This window comes from Hyperolius riggenbachi, chromosome 10 (genome assembly GCF_040937935.1).
Source record: "Hyperolius riggenbachi isolate aHypRig1 chromosome 10, aHypRig1.pri, whole genome shotgun sequence".
NCBI lineage: Eukaryota > Metazoa > Chordata > Amphibia > Anura > Hyperoliidae > Hyperolius > Hyperolius riggenbachi.
The window spans coordinates 284,105,882-284,123,452 of NC_090655.1; the positions used below are offsets into that span (position 1 = coordinate 284,105,882).

Here is a 17,571-nt window from a genome sequence, read left to right on the forward strand (position 1 = left end):
AATCTAAAATATATGAAAGTCAAATGGTTATCAGTACATTACAGAAAATAATGAACTTTATCACAATATGCTAATTTTTTGAGAAGATCCTGTATATCCCAACCCCCCATATTGTCCCTTACATCCTTCACACCCTATGGACTATATACCCTAACCCTCTATACCCTTCCTTTATTCCCACAACCCTCCCCCCCCCCACCAATGTTAATGCTTTGTTTTGTTTGACAACGCAAAATGTATTTGGTCCTGCCAATAAAGCTTTTTTTTGGAATGGATTGGGTTCAGATCCAAAAATGTGTGTGTGTGTGTGTGTGTGTGCGTGTGTGTGTGCGTGTGTGCGTGTGTGTGTCTGTGTGTGTAAACTGTGAGGCAAACAGGCGACATTAATAACCAAGTAGACAGCAAACATAGCATTTGTGATAAGCTGGGGAGCATGTATGTACATGAAGACATCAATGAACACACATGCGCACAGAGAGCACCATCTAGTAAACAATTTAAGTGATGCAGCTTAAATCCCACCTCGTATTTAGACCAAGAGGAGAATGTACACCCAATTGGAAAATTCAATGTCTACTAAATTAGCTTATGAACGTCCCCCCCTCTAGTTGGTCTGGAGATACGTTCAATACCCTGCAAGGAAAAAGAGGACCTGTTTCCATAGTGAACCTGATGGAAATTGTATATAATAAACAGAGGCGCCAAAAACGTAAAATTTAACTAAAATTGTTAAAAATTGCTCGGAAGGCAGCGGTGGACTTACCTCCTGAAAGAAAACCTGAACTGAAAATTAAAAGTCAAAATAAGCATACACAAGTCATACTTACCTTCCATGTTGTCTACTCCTCAGTGTCTTTCTCCTGTCTCATGTCCTGTTTGTTCACTGTCATCAAGGGAATTTTCCGTCCTCCATTTTGAAAATGACCATTACCCATAACAGCTTTCTGGTCAGCACACAGTTAAACTGTAACATCGCCCACTTGAGCCATAGGGAAACATGGACATTACCTGGTACATCAGTTTTCCTCTCAGCTATAACTGACAGCAACTGATATTTTACTGACAGCAACTGATATATTTCAGATCTGACAAAATATTGTTAGAACTGGAAGGGATCATTGTCAGAAGAAAATGGTGAGCTTCGGAGAACTGATGGCAAGGTAACTATGTAATGTTCATTTGAAGTTACCTCATGTGTTTATTTTAAATATTTTTACTCAGTACAGGTTCTCTTTAAAGCAGACACATAGGCCTCAATTCACTAAGCTTATCTCCTGTCTTTAATAACTCTTCTAGAGTTGTTACCATGGTGATAAGGCATGTTGTATTCAGGAAACATTTTTCCTCAGGCAAACCTAAAGTTATCTCTTCTGTCTTTAAGTTAACTCTTTAATCCTTAAAATAACTCCAGAGTTAAAGACAGGCTGTTCATTAACTGCGTGTGAAAATAACTACAGAGGAGGTAACTTAACTACAGAGGAGGTAAATTAACTACAGAAGAGGTAACATAAGGAATGAAGAGATAAGATAACTCTCTTACTGTGTGGAGGTAAGTTTTCTCTTGCCTTATTATCTCCAGCATGATCTTAGTGAATTGAGGCCGTAAACTCAATTTCAAAGTGACAAATATTTATTAGATTCTCCCCAGTGTTGTAACATGTTTCACAGGTATAGTCCTGCTTCTTCAGGCAATAAAATAGAGAGCATATAACAGGGAATAGTCAGCGATGCACCAGGCGCCTCTGGTGGAAATGTTTAGCCACATTTGGGATTGCTGTGGTCAGTCAGCCAGGACCCCTGTGATGCTCGGAGACCCGCCATCTGAGATGCCGGATATTACACCCTGCATATCGGACACGGCAGATGGAACAAGAAATCAGATACACAGCAAATTTAGTGTGGAAATTAAGAAATTGTCTAAATGGAAAACGTTCTCCATTAGATAAGGAGGCAATGGGCTTGGATGTGGTATGGACATGGCAGTACTGACATGAGGACACGCCACACCGTGTATAACCAGTGACGTGGGCTGGAAGAGATCACAAGGGGAGAGAGAATGCTCCTCAAGGTGGGCGCCTATCTCCTGGCAAATCTTACACCTTTAGCGAGACAGTGTGGATGACTTCATCAGCCTGTAGTGCTGCTATAGAGAAAAAAATGTGACTGTACTCCAAACTAACAGCTGTGATGAATACAGTGCCCTCTGTATTGGGTTATCACACATCCCAGGGACATTGCACAACCCTTGTTCCCTGTTTCTCTCCGGGGCCAGTTTCATCGCTCTGCCTATCTTCCAATAAGGATAGCCTCATTCATGTAGGCGGATCCCACAATGTCATCTCTCTACACAAAGCGTCATCATGAGAGCAGCTGTGACGTGCCCTGATAAATTCCTCTACTGGGACTGGCAGAATAGTGTGGAGAGGAGGACAGCTATTGGCCCTCAGCATAGAATTCCCACTACAGGGCTTGTGATAGGTAGAGGATGACACTGAACCTGATAACTGATTTCTACAGAGGCCCACTGACAAATAAGAGAGATTCAGGGAATGCTGTAATTCCCACACTTAACACAAATGCCACACAAAAAATGATTTGCGTTAAAAATATTTCCCACACTCAGCATTTGAATAGGACTTCTCACCAGTGTGAGATCTCTCATGTCTGACAAGGTTTCCTTTCAGTCCAAAACATTTCCCACACTCAGAACATGAATAGGGCTTCTCACCAGTGTGAGATCTCTCATGAGTGACAAGACGTGATTTACTCACAAAACATTTTCCACACTTAGGACATGAATAGGGCTTCTCACCCGTGTGAGATCTCTCATGTATGATAAGGCTGCCTTTATCTCCAAAACATTTCCCACACTCAGCACATGAATAGGGCTTCTCACCAGTGTGAGATCTCTCATGAATGACCAGATATGATTTACTTACAAAACATTTCCCACACTTAGCACATGAATAGCGCTTCTCACCACGGTGAGATCTCTCATGAGTGACAAGGTTGCCTTTATCTGCAAAACATTTCCCACACTCAGCACATGAATAGGGTTTCTCACCCGTGTGAGTTCTTTCATGTATGACAAGGCTACCTTTATCTCTAAAACATTTCCCACACTCAGAACATGAACAGGGCTTCTCATCAGTGTGAGATCTCTCATGTGTGACAAGATCTGATTTCCTCACAAAACATTTCCCACACTCAGCACATGAATATGGCTTCTCACCAGTGTGAGATCTCTCATGTGTGACAAGATTTGATTTCGTCACAAAACATTTCCCACACTCAGCACATGAATAGGGCTTCTCACCAGTGTGAGATCTCTCATGTGTGACAAGGCTACCTTTATCTCTAAAACATTTCCCACACTGAGCACATGAATAGGGCTTCTCACCAGTGTGAGATCTCTCATGAGAGACAAGACTTGATTTATGCCCAAAACATTTCCCACACTCAGAACATGAATAGGGCTTCTCACCAGTGTGAGATCTCTCATGTTTGAAAAGATTTGATTTCTGAATAAAACATTTCCCACACTCAGCACATGAATATGGCTTCTCACCAGTGTGAGATCTCTCATGAAAGACAAGACTTGATTTAAGACCAAAACATTTCCCACACTCAGCACATGAATAGAGCTTCTCACCAGTGTGAGATCTCTCATGTTTGACAAGGCTACCTTTCTCTCTAAAACATTTCCCACACTCAGCACATGAATAGGGCTTCTCACCAGTGTGAGATCTCTCATGTTTGACAAGGTTTGATTTAACACCGAAACATTTCCCACACTCAGCACATGAATAGGGCTTCTCACCAGTGTGAGATCTCTCATGTGTGAAAAGATGTGATTTCTGAACAAAACATTTCCCACACTCAGCACATGAATAGGGCTTCTCACCCGTGTGAGATCTCTCATGTGTGACAAGATGTGATTTCTGAACAAAACATTTCCCACACTCAGCACATGAATAGGGCTTCTCACCAGTGTGAGATCTCTCATGTCTGACAAGCTGTGATTTCCGTACAAAACATTTCCCACACGTGGAACAGGAATAAGACCCTCCAGCAGGGGGAGAGCTGTGCTGGGTATGAGGCCCCTCAGGGTTAGACAGGTGAGGGGAGTCTGGAAGAATATTTGGGGTAACCAGGATATCTGCAGGAGACTCTTCTCCAGTGACATCATCATCCGTTGTACAGTCTGTGGATACAGAGAGACGAGTCTCTGAGAGGATCCTGATGCCGGGACTCCGTCCTGCAAATAGAGACACATCATCACTTCCGGTTAGAGAATTCTGAGGGGAGGAGCAATTATCATTAGGGATGGTCAGTGAGCTGCTGATAATTCTAAGTTGATGCAAAGATAATGCAGATTGGAAATGGGGCAGATGCAGCATCTGTGTATCTCTACATATAATTAGACTATCATATTCACCATCTCAAGAGTTACTGGCATGTCACTGACCATCGCTAGTTATCAGCCTGACAGAGAACTGCAGAAGGTTGTGCTCATTACAGGCAGCCAATCACGTAACTTTGCCTTGCATGCACATTTTCTGTATCTTGGAATTTGGGCAATGAAATGAACTTCCTGAAAAATGTGATTAGCTGCATACAATTTGCATGATATTTGCATACAAGTCAGAGTTATTTGTATCTCATTGACCTCCCTACACATAAAGCATTGGCCATACACGGAAAAGCAGTAAATTGTAGAGCTTGATGAGACAATGGAAGCAATGTGTTACATCTGTGACAACAGACCTAGATGTACTTATAGCAAGAAATACATATATACTCCTATATATACATTATAGCCGTACCTCTCCTCCCATCCTGCAATCCAATGAGGAACCAAACTGCTTCACACTGCAGCTCCTATTGGACAGATCAGTGGGGGTGGGGAAGGGGTGTGACTAGAAATCACTGCCCCCCCCCCCCACACACACACACACACACTTATCTCAGTGCCTCCTCTGCTCCCCCACACACTTATTTCAGTGACTCCTCTGCCCCCCCCCCCCCCCACACACACACTTATTTCAGTGCCTCCTCTGCCCTCCCCCCCCCCCCCCCCCAAACACACTTATATCAGTGCCTTCTCTGCCCCTCCCCCCCCCCCACACACACTTATTTCAGGGCCTCCTCTAACCCCTCCCCCCCCCCCCCCACACACACACACACAAACACACACACTTATTTCAGTGCCTCCTCTGTACCTGTGTGAGAGCCCCTTTATACGCCTCCTGTGTGACTACCAGGCATTCTACTCCCTTTAAAGAAAATCTTATTATTGTTTAGTCATCACATCACACAGGCAGGTTCACACTTCGGCTGGGTCACATTTGAGCTGGAACATAAATTTGCCTTCTCAAAACAGAAGATAATTGTGATAATTCAGGTTGGAGTTAGCATATGCCATCTCCCATAATGCATCACTGCTGAATATGCATATTGTCTCTTTGTTGTCCATGAAATCTAAACACACCCAGAACTGCTGAAATGCAGTGATGTATTAGCTTGTTTTAGCTTTCTGGGACAACAAAGGAGTGATTTCCATATTCAGCAGTGGTGCATTGTGGGGTGCCTCAAATGCTCACTCCAACCTGAATAATCACAAATACCTTCTGTTTTGAGAAGTCACATTTCTGTTTAGCATAGCATTTTAGTAAGAGGGATTTCTGATCCTTTGTAGCCCCTTACACTCTCCTGGGAGTTGTGGTTCACCGTGAGCTTGCTGGGTAATATGTAAATGTGAGCTGGAGTAACAGGAGGACAGCGGATGTGATGTAACATGTGCTGTGACTTCCCGTCCTTGTCATGGCTATCTATGCCACGTGTGATTTCTGTCATCGCGAATGAATGTTCAGGGACTATTCACAAACGCTTCCGCAAATGTCCACAAACCGAATGTTTGCAGGGGACCCCACTGACTTTACTGGCCGGTGAACTTCAAAAACCTTCAGGGCCTATTTACAGCCACAATTTCCATTGAAAAGGTGCCAAAACTATTCAAAAACCCCGGCAGTGTTATGACAGAGGGGGATAAATGACAAAACCCCGGAAGGGGCATGACAGAGGGGGATACATGTCAAAAACCCCGGCAGTGGCATGACAGAGGGGGATACATGTCAAAAACCCCGGCAGTGGCATGACAGAGGGGGATAAATGACAAAACCCCGGCAGTGGCATGACACAGGGGGATAAATGACAAAAACCCCGGCAGTGGCATGACAGAGGGGGATAAATGACAAAACCCCGGCAGTGGCATGACAGAGGGGGATAAATGACAAACCCCCGGCAGTGGCATGACAGAGGGGGATAAATGACAAAACCCCGGCAGTGGCATGACAGAGGGGGATAAATGACAAAACCCCGGCAGTGGCATGACAGAGGGGGATAAATGACAAAACCCCGGCAGTGGCATGACAGAGGGGGATAAATGACAAAACCCCGGCAGTGGCATGACAGAGGGGGATAAATGACAAAACCCCGGCAGGGGCATGACAGAGGGGGATAAATGACAAAACCCCGGCAGTGGCATGACAGAGGGGGATAAATGACAAAACCCCGGCAGGGGCATGACAGAGGGGGATAAATGACAAAACCCCGGCAGTGGCATGACAGAGGGGGATAAATGACAAACCCCCGGCAGTGGCATGACAGAGGGGGATACATGTCAAAAACCCCGGCGGTGGCATGACAGAGGGGGATACATGTCAAAAACCCCGGCGGTGGCATGACAGAGGGGGATAAATGACAAAACCCCGGCAGTGGCATGACAGAGGGGGATAAATGACAAAACCCCGGCAGTGGCATGACAGAGGGGGATAAATGACAAAACCCCGGCAGTGGCATGACACAGGGGGACAAATGACAAAACCCCGGCAGTGGCATGACACAGGGGGATAAATGACAAAACCCCGGCAGTGGCATGACAGAGGAGGATAAAGGACAAAACCCCGGCATGACAGAGGGGGATAAATGACAAAACCCCGGCAGTGGCATGACAGAGGGGGATAAATGACAATAACCCGGCAGTGGCATGACAGAGGGGGATAAATAACAAAAACCCCGGCAGTGGCATGACAGAGGGGGATAAATGACAAAAACCCCGGCAGTGGCATGACAGAGGGGGATAAATGACAAAACCCCAGCAGTGGCATGACAGAGGGGGATAAATGACAAAAACCCCAGCAGTGGCATGACAGAGGGGGATAAATGACAAAAACCTGGCAGTGGCATGACAGAGGGGGATAAATGACAAAAACCCCGGCAGTGGCATGACAGAGGGGGATAAATGACAAAACCCCGGCAGTGGCATGACAGAGGGGGATAAATGACAAAACCCCGGCAGTGGCATGACAGAGGGGGATAAATGACAAAACCCCGGCAGTGGCATGACAGAGGGGGATAAATGACAAAACCCCGGCAGTGGCATGACACAGGGGGACAAATGACAAAACCCCGGCCGTGGCATGACAGAGGAGGATAAATGACAAAACCCCGGCAGTGGCATGACAGAGGGGGATAAATGACAGAACCCCGGCAGTAGCATGACAGAGGAGGATAAATGACAAAACCCCGGCAGTAGCATGACAGAGGAGGATAAATGACGAAAACCCCGGCAGTGGCATGACAGAGGGGGATAAATGACAAAACCCCGGCAGTGGCATGACAGAGGGGGATAAATGACAAAACCCCGGCAGTGGCATGACAGAGGGGGATAAATGACAGAACCCCGGCAGTAGCATGACAAAGGAGGATAAATGACGAAAACCCCGGCAGTGGCATGACAGAGGGGGATAAATGACAAAACCCCGGCAGTGGCATGACACAGGGGGACAAATGACAAAACCCCGGCAGTGGCATGACAGAGAGGGATAAATGACAAAACCCCGGCAGTGGCATGACAGAGGGGGATAAATGACAAAAACCCGGCAGTGGCATGACACGGGGATAAATGACAAAACCCCGGCAGTGGCATGACACGGGGATAAATGACAAAACCCCGGCAGTGGCATGACAGAGGAGGATAAAGGACAAAACCCCGGCAGTGGCATGACAGAGGGGGATAAATGACAAAAACCCCGGCAGTGGCATGACAGAGGGGGATAAATGACAAAACCCCGGCAGTGGCATGACAGAGGGGGATAAATGACAAAACCCCGGCAGTGGCATGACAAAGATGGATAAATGACAAAACCCCGGCAGTGGCATGACAGAGAGGGATAAAAGGCAAAACCCCGGCAGTGGCATGACAGAGGGGGATAAATGACAAAACCCCGGCAGTGGCATGACAGAGGGGGACAAATGAAAACACCCCAGCAGTGGCATGACAGAGGGGGATAAATGACAAAAACCCCAGCAGTGGCATGACAGAGGGGGATAAATGACAAAAACCCCGGCAGTGGCATGACAGAGGGGGATAAATGACAAAACCCCGGCAGTGGCATGACAGAGGGGGATAAATGACAAAACCCCGGCAGTGGCATGACAGAGGGGGATAAATGACAAAACCCCGGCAGTGGCATGACAGAGGGGGATAAATGACAAAACCCCGGCAGTGGCATGACAGAGGAGGATAAATGACAAAACCCCGGCAGTGGCATAACAGAGGGGGATAAATGACAGAAACCCCGGCAGTGGCATGACAGAGGGGGATAAATGACAAACCCCCGGCAGTGGCATGACAGAGGGGGATAAATGACAAACCCCCGGCAGTGGCATGACAGAGGGGGATAAATGACAAAAACCCTGGCAGTGGCATGACAGAGGGGGATAAATGACATAACCCCGGCAGTGGCATGACAGAAGGGGATAAATGACAAAACCCCGGCAGTGGCATGACAGAGGGGGATAAATGACAAAACCCCGGCAGTGGCATGACAGAGGAGGATAAATGACAAAACCCCGGCAGTGGCATAACAGAGGGGGATAAATGACAAAAACCCTGGCAGTGGCATGACAGAGGGGGATAAATGACAAAACCCCGGCAGTGGCATTACACAGGGGGATAACTGACAAAACCCCGGCAGTGGCATGACAGAGGGGGATAAATGACAAAACCCCGGCAGTGGCATGACAGAGGGGGATAAATGACAAAACCCCGGCAGTGGCATGACAGAGGGGGATAAATGACAAAACCCCGGCAGTGGCATGACAGAGGAGGATAAATGACAAAACCCCGGCAGTGGCATAACAGAGGGGGATAAATGACAAAAACCCTGGCAGTGGCATGACAGAGGGGGATAAATGACAAAACTCCGGCAGTGGCATGACAGAGGGGGATAAATAACAATAACCCGGCAGTGGCATGGCAGAGAGGGATGAATGACAAAACCCCGGCAGTGGCATGACAGAGGGGGATAAATGACAAAACCCCGGCCGTGGCATTACACAGGGGGATAAATGACAAAACCCCAGCAGTGGCATGACAGAGGGGGATAAATGACAAAAACCCCGGCAGTGGCATGACAGAGGGGGATAAGTGACAAAACCCCGGCAGTGGCATGACAGAGGGGGATAAATGACAAACCCCCGGCAGTGGCATGACAGAGGGGGATAAATGACAAAACCCCGGCAGTGGCATGACAGAGGGGGATAAATGACAAAACCCCGGCAGTGGCATGACAGAATGGGATAAGTGACAAAACCCCAGCAGTGGCATGACAGAGGGGGATAAATGACAAAACCCCGGCAGTGGCATGACAGAGGGGGATAAATGACAAAACCCCGGCAGTGGCATGACAGATGGGGATAAATGACAAAACCCCGGCAGTGGCATGACAGAGGGGGATAAATGACAAAACCCTGGCAGTGGCATGACAGAGGGGGTTAAATGACAAAACCCCGGCAGTGGCATGACAGAGGGGGATAAATGACAAAACCCCGGCAGTGGCATGACAGAGGGGGATAAATGACAAAAACCCCGGCAGTGGCATGACAGAGGGGGATAAATGACAAAAACCCCGGCAGTGGCATGACAGAGGGGGATAAATGACAAAACCCCGGCAGCGGCATGACAGAGGGGGACAAATGACAAAACCCCAGCAGCGGCATGACAGAGGGGGACAAATGACAAAATCCCGGCAGTGGCATGACAGAGGGGGATAAATGACAAAACCCCGGCAGTGGCATGACAGAGGGGAATAAATTACAAACCCCGGCAGTGGCATGACAGAGGGGGATAAATGACAAAACCCCGGCAGTGGCATGACAGAGGGGGATAAATGACAAAACCCCGGCAGTGGCATGACAGAGGGGAATAAATGGCAAAACCCCGGCAGTGGCATGACAGAGGGGAATAAATGACAAAACCCCAGCAGTGGCATGACAGAGGGGGGATAAGTGACAAAACCCCAGCAGTGGCATGATAGAGGGGGATAAATGACAAAACCCCGGCAGTGGCATGACAGAGGGGGGATAAGTGACAAAACCCCGGCAGTGACATGACAGAGGGGGGATAAGTGACAAAACCCCGGCAGTGGCATGACAGAGGGGGATAAGTGACAAAACCCCGGCAGTGGCATGACAGAGGGGGATAAATGACAAAAACCCCGGCAGTGGCATGACAGAGGGGGATAAGTGACAAAACCCCGGCAGTGGCATGACAGAGGGGGATAAATGACAAAAACCCCGGCAGTGGCATGACACAGGGGGATAAATGACAAAACCCTGGCAGTGGCATGACAGAGGGGGATAAATGACAAAAACCCCGGCAGTGGCATGACACAGGGGGATAAATGACAAAACCCTGGCAGTGGCATGACAGAGGGGGATAAATGACAAAAACCCCGGCAGTGGCATGACAGAGGGGGATAAATGACAAAAACCCCGGCAGTGGCATGACAGAGAGGGATAAATGACAAAACCCCGGCAGTGGCATGACAGAGGGGGATAAATGACAAAACCCCGGCAGTGGCATGACAGAGGGGGATAAATGACAAAACCCCGGCAGTGGCATGACAGAGGGGGATAAATGACAGAAACCCCGGCAGTGGCATGACAGAGGGGGATAAATGACAAAACCCCGGCAGTGGCATGACAGAGGGGGATAAATGACAAAACCCCGGCAGTGGCATGACAGAGGGAGATAAATGACAAAAAAATTTCCTCAAAATATGTATTTTACACAAAGACTTTTTCTTAATATGTAAACACGAAAAATTGCATTTTGTTTCTAGATTTTTTTAAATTAAGTTCCATAAACTGGCCGCTGTGTTTAACTGCCTAAAAATTGTTATTTGCAGCCACTGCAGCCGAGGCTTTAAATATTAGGCATAGACCTACCTAATTTTTAAAGTACACTGCAGCCACAAAATATGCCGCTTGTGCAGTGTGGGCCTAACACTGCACTACAAGCTCCACAGTGATGTGAAATGCTTTGTGTGACAAGGTCAGGTGACACCATTTTTTCAGTTCAACACATCCACTTTATCAGTTTATATAAGTACTAGGGATGGGGCGACTAATCCGTTGAATCCCTCGAATATTGGGAAATACTCGGGATTCGAATCCCAATGCCATTTACAGCTCACCGAATCCCGACACTGCGTCCTCATGCATCCGTCGCTCATTCTCCTCCGTCACCTCACGCCTCCTCCGCTCGCCCCCCGCCCGCATAGTTAAAATACCTGCTCACCTATCCAAAGCAGGGCTCGGAGCGGCGTACCTCACACTTACTTCCATGTTCCCCCTAGTAACTTGCTTTTACTAAGGTCATCAGTAAAAGCCGGTCTGGCCACTAGGGGGAACAGGGAAGTAAGGTAAGAGGTCTGCTGCTCTGCGCTTCACACTGGAGGTGAGCGGGTGCTTATTTATGCAGAGAAAGTGAACGGAGGAGGCCACGGGGGAAGGGGGGATGGGCACGGGGCTACCTATACAAAAGGCACATTTACCCTGCTACCTATACTGAAGGTACATATACCCTGCTACCTACATTGAAGGTACATATACCCTGCTACCTATCCTGAAGGCACATATACCCTGCTACCTATACTGAAGGCACATATACCCTGCTACCTATACTGAAGGCACATATACCCTGCTACCTATACTGAAGGCACATATACCGTGCTACCTATACTGAGGGCACATATACCCAGCTACCTATACTGAAGGCACATATACCTTGCTACCTATACTGAAGGCACATATACCCAGCTACCTATACTGAAGGCACATATACCCTGCTACCTATACTGAAGGCACATATACCCTGCTACCTATACAAAAGGCACATTTACCCTGCTACCTATACTGAAGGTACATATACCCTGCTACCTATACTGAAGGCACATATACCCTGCTACCTACACTGAAGGTACATATACCCTGCTACCTATACTGAAGGCACATATACCCTGCTACCTATACTGAAGGCACATATACCCTGCAGTGTTCTCCCCAGAATTTTTTTCCAGCCGGGTGGCATGAAAAAGTAGCCGGGTGGCATGGAAAAGTAGCCGGGTGGAGCGATATGAGAGAATGTAGGGCTGGTGCATCTCTGCACAACTTTGCTAACAGCATAGGAGGTGGTGAGCAGATGACAGCCGGGTGCTCACCAAAAGTAGCCGGGTGGAGCACCCGGCTAAAAGAGCCTGGGGAGAACACTGCAGTCTGCTACCTATGCTGAAGGCACATTTACCCTGCTACCTATGCTGAAGGCACACATACCCTGCTACCTATACTGAAGGCCCATATACCCTGCTACCTATACTGAAGGCACATATACCCTGCTACCTATACTGAAGGCACATATACCCTGCTACCTATACTGAAGGCCCATATACCCTGCTACCTATGCTGAAGGCCCATATACCCTGCTACCTATGCTGAAGGCACACATACCCTGCTACCTATACTGAAGGCACATTTACCCTGCTACCTATACTGAAGGCCCATATACCCTGCTACCTATGCTGAAGGCACACATACCCTGCTACCTATACTGAAGGCCCATATACCCAGCTACCTATACTGAAGGCACATATACCCTGCTACCTATACTGAAGGCACATATACCCTGCTACCTATGCTGAAGGCACATATACCCAGCTACCTATACTGAAGGCACATATACCCTGCTACCTATGCTGAAGGCACATTTACCCTGCTACCTATAATGAAGGCACATATACCCTGCTACCTATACTGAAGGCACATATACCCTGCTACCTATACTGAAGGCACATATACCCTGCTACCTATACTGAAGGCACATATACCCTGCTACCTATACTGAAGGCACATATACCCTGCTACCTATACTGAAGGCACATATACCCTGCTACACTTTGCTAACAGCATAGGAGGTGGTGAGCAGATGACAGCCGGGTGCTCACCAAAAGTAGCCGGGTGGAGCACCCGGCTAAAAGAGCCTGGGGAGAACACTGCTCTGCTACCTATGCTGAAGGCACATTTACCCTGCTACCTATGCTGAAGGCACACATACCCTGCTACCTATACTGAAGGCCCATATACCCAGCTACCTATACTGAAGGCACATATACCCTGCTACCTATGCTGAAGGCACATATACCCAGCTACCTATACTGAAGGCACATATACCCTGCTACCTATGCTGAAGGCACATTTACCCTGCTACCTATGCTGAAGGCACATTTACCCTGCTACCTATACTGAAGGCACATATACCCTGCTACCTATAATGAAGGCACATATACCCTGCTACCTATACTGAAGGCACATATACCCTGCTACCTATGCTGAAGGCACATATACCCAGCTACCTATACTGAAGGCACATATACCCTGCTACCTATGCTGAAGGCACATTTACCCTGCTACCTATAATGAAGGCACATATACCCTGCTACCTATACTGAAGGCACATATACCCTGCTACCTATACTGAAGGCACATATACCCTGCTACCTATACTGAAGGCACATATACCCTGCTACGTATACTGAAGGCACATATACCCTGCTACCTATACTGAAGGCACATATACCCTGCTACCTATGCTGAAGGCACATATACCCTGCTACCTATGCTGAAGGCACACATACCCTGCTACCTATACTGAAGGCACATATACCCTGCTACCTATACTGAAGGCACATATACCCTGCTACCTATACTGAAGGCACATATACCCTGCTACCTATACTGAAGGCACATTTACCCTGCTACCTATGCTGAAGGCACATTTACCCTGCTACCTATGCTGAAGGCACATATACTCTGCTACCATACTGAAGGCACATATACCTTGCTACCTATACTGAAGGCACATATACCTTGCTACCTATACCAAAGGCACATATACCCTGCTACCATACTGAATGCACCTATACCCTGCTACCTATACTGAAGGCACATATACCCTGCTACCTATACTGAAGGCACATATACCCTGCTACCATACTGAATGCACCTATACCTAGCTACCTATACTGAAGGCACCTTTACCTTGCTACCTATACTGTGGGCACCTATGCCTGGGTACCTATACTGCGGGCAACTATACCATGATTGCACAATTCTTATGTGCAGGATTCACTAGATTCAGGATTCGGAAGGTTCGAGAAATTAGAGAACCTTTTTAGATTCTGATTCAGAAAAATTGTGGATACACAGCACTGGGTTACATAGAGAACTCCTATCTCTATCTGTCCCTCAGCAGCACAGCTCTCCCTACACTGACTCCAGGCACACAGCTACACAGCACTGGGCTACATAGAGAGCACCTATCTCTATCTGTCCCTCAGTCAGCAGCACAGCTCCCCCTACACTGACTCCAGGCACACAGCTACACAGCACTGGGTTACATAGAGAACACCTATCTCTATCTGTCCCTCAGCAGCACAGCTCTCCCTACACTGACTCCAGGCACACAGCTACACAGCACTGGGTTACATAGAGAGCACCTATCTCTATCTGTCCCTCAGCAGCACAGCTCTCCCTACACTGACTCCAGGCACACAGCTACACTGCACTGGATTACATAGAGAGCACCTATCTCTATCTGTCCCTCAGTCAGCAGCACAGCTCTCCCTACACTGACTCCAGGCACACAGCTACACTGCACTGGGTTACATAGAGAGCACCTATCTCTATCTGTCCCTCAGCAGCACAGCTCTCCCTACACTGACTCCAGGCACACAGCTACACAGCACTGGATTACATAGAGAACACCTATCTCTATCTGTCCCTCAGCAGCACAGCTCTCCCTACACTGACTCCAGGCACACAGCTACACTGCACTGGATTACATAGAGAGCACCTATCTCTATCTGTCCCTCAGTCAGCAGCACAGCTCTCCCTACACTGACTCCAGGCACACAGCTACACAGCACTGGGTTACATAGAGAACACCTATCTCTATCTGTCCCTCAGTCAGCACAGCTCTCCCTACACTGACTCCAGGCACACAGCTACACAGCACTGGGTTACATAGAGAACACCTATCTCTATCTGTCCCTCAGCAGCACAGCTCTCCCTACACTGACTCCAGGCACACAGCTACACAGCACTGGATTACATAGAGAACCCCTATCTCTATCTGTCCCTCAGCAGCACAGCTCTCCCTACACTGACTCCAGGCACACAGCTACACAGCACTGGGTTACATAGAGAACACCTATCTCTATCTGTCCCTCAGTCAGCAGCACAGCTCCCCCTACACTGACTCCAGGCACACAGCTACACAGCACTGGATTACATAGAGAACACCTATCTCTATCTGTCCCTCAGTCAGCAGCACAGCTCTCCCTACACTGACTCCAGGCACACAGCTACACAGCACTGGGTTACATAGAGAACACCTATCTCTATCTGTCCCTCAGCAGTACAGCTCTCCCTACACTGACACCAGGCACACAGCTACACAGCACTGGATTACATAGAGAACACCTATCTCTATCTGTCCCTCAGTCAGCAGCACAGCTCTCCCTACACTGACTCCAGGCACACAGCTACACAGCACTGGGTTACATAGAGAACACCTATCTCTATCTGTCCCTCAGCAGTACAGCTCTCCCTACACTGACACCAGGCACACAGCTACACAGCACTGGATTACATAGAGAACACCTATCTCTATCTGTCCCTCAGCAGCACAGCTCTCCCTACACTGACTCCAGGCACACAGCTACACAGCACTGGGTTACATAGAGAACACCTATCTCTATCTGTCCCTCTGTCAGCAGCACAGCTCTCCCTACACTGACTCCAGGCACACAGCTACACAGCACTGGATTACATAGAGAACACCTATCTCTATCTGTCCCTCAGTCAGCAGCACAGCTCCCCTACACTGACTCCAGGCACACAGCTACACAGCACTGGATTACATAGAGAACACCTATCTCTATCTGTCCCTCAGTCAGCAGCACAGCTCTCCCTACACTGACTCCAGGCACACAGCTACACAGCACTGGGTTACATAGAGAGCACCTATCTCTATCTGTCCCTCAGCAGCACAGCTCTCCCTACACTGACTCCAGGCAAACAGCTACACTGCACTGGATAACATAGAGAGCACCTATCTCTATCTGTCCCTCAGCAGCACAGCTCTCCCTACACTGACTCCAGGCACACAGCTACACAGCACTGGGTTACATAGAGAACACCTATCTCTATCTGTCCCTCAGTCAGCAGCACAGCTCTCCCTACACTGACCCCAGGCACTCAGCTACACAGCACTGGGTTACATAGAGACCACCTATCTCTATATGTCCCTCAGTCAGCAGCACAGCTCTCCCTACACTGACTCCAGGCACTCAGCTACACAGCACTGGGTTACATAGAGACCACCTATCTCTATATGTCCCTCAGTCAGCAGCACAGCTCTCCCTACACTGACTCCAGGCACACAGCTACACAGCACTGGGTTACATAGAGACCACCTATCTCTATCTGTCCCTCAGTCAGCAGCACAGCTCTCCCTACACTGACCCCAGGCACACCGCTACACAGCACTGGGTTACATAGAGAACACCTATCTCTATCTGTCTCTCAGCAGCATAGCTCCCCCTACACTGACTCCAAGCACACAGCTACACAGCACTGGGTTACATAGTGAACACCTATCTCTATCTGTCCCTCAGTCAGCAGCACAGCTCTCCCTACACTGACCCCAGGCACACCGCTACACAGCACTGGGTTACATAGAGAACACCTATCTCTATCTGTCTCTCAGCAGCATAGCTCTCCCTACACTGACTCCAAGCACACAGCTACACAGCACTGGGTTACATAGTGAACACCTATCTCTATCTGTCCCTCAGTCAGCAGCACAGCTCTCCCTACACTGACCCCAGGCACACCGCTACACAGCACTGGGTTACATAGAGAACACCTATCTCTATCTGTCTCTCAGCAGCATAGCTCTCCCTACACTGACTCCAAGCACACAGCTACACAGCACTGGATTACATAGTGAACACCTATCTCTATCTGTCCCTCAGTCAGCAGCACAGCTCTCCCTACACTGACTCCAAGCACACAGCTACACAGCACTGGGTTACATAGTGAACACCTATCTCTATCTGTCCCTCAGTCAGCAGCACAGCTCTCCCTACACTGACTCCAGGCACA

The 17,571-nt window shown here is 48.3% G+C and overlaps 1 protein-coding gene across 1 annotated transcript in view; it reads right to left on the reverse strand.

Annotated features, from left to right (window-relative positions):
• Positions 1-234: 234 nt before the first annotated feature.
• Positions 235-17,571, reverse strand: part of LOC137535542 (zinc finger protein 665-like) — a 34,177-nt gene continuing 16,840 nt past the window's right edge. Inside the window, exon 6 of the mRNA XM_068257376.1 lies at positions 235-4,258. Within this exon, the coding sequence (XP_068113477.1) occupies positions 2,601-4,258 (1,658 nt within the window). The 3' untranslated portion in view covers positions 235-2,600. The remainder of the gene's footprint in view (positions 4,259-17,571) is intronic.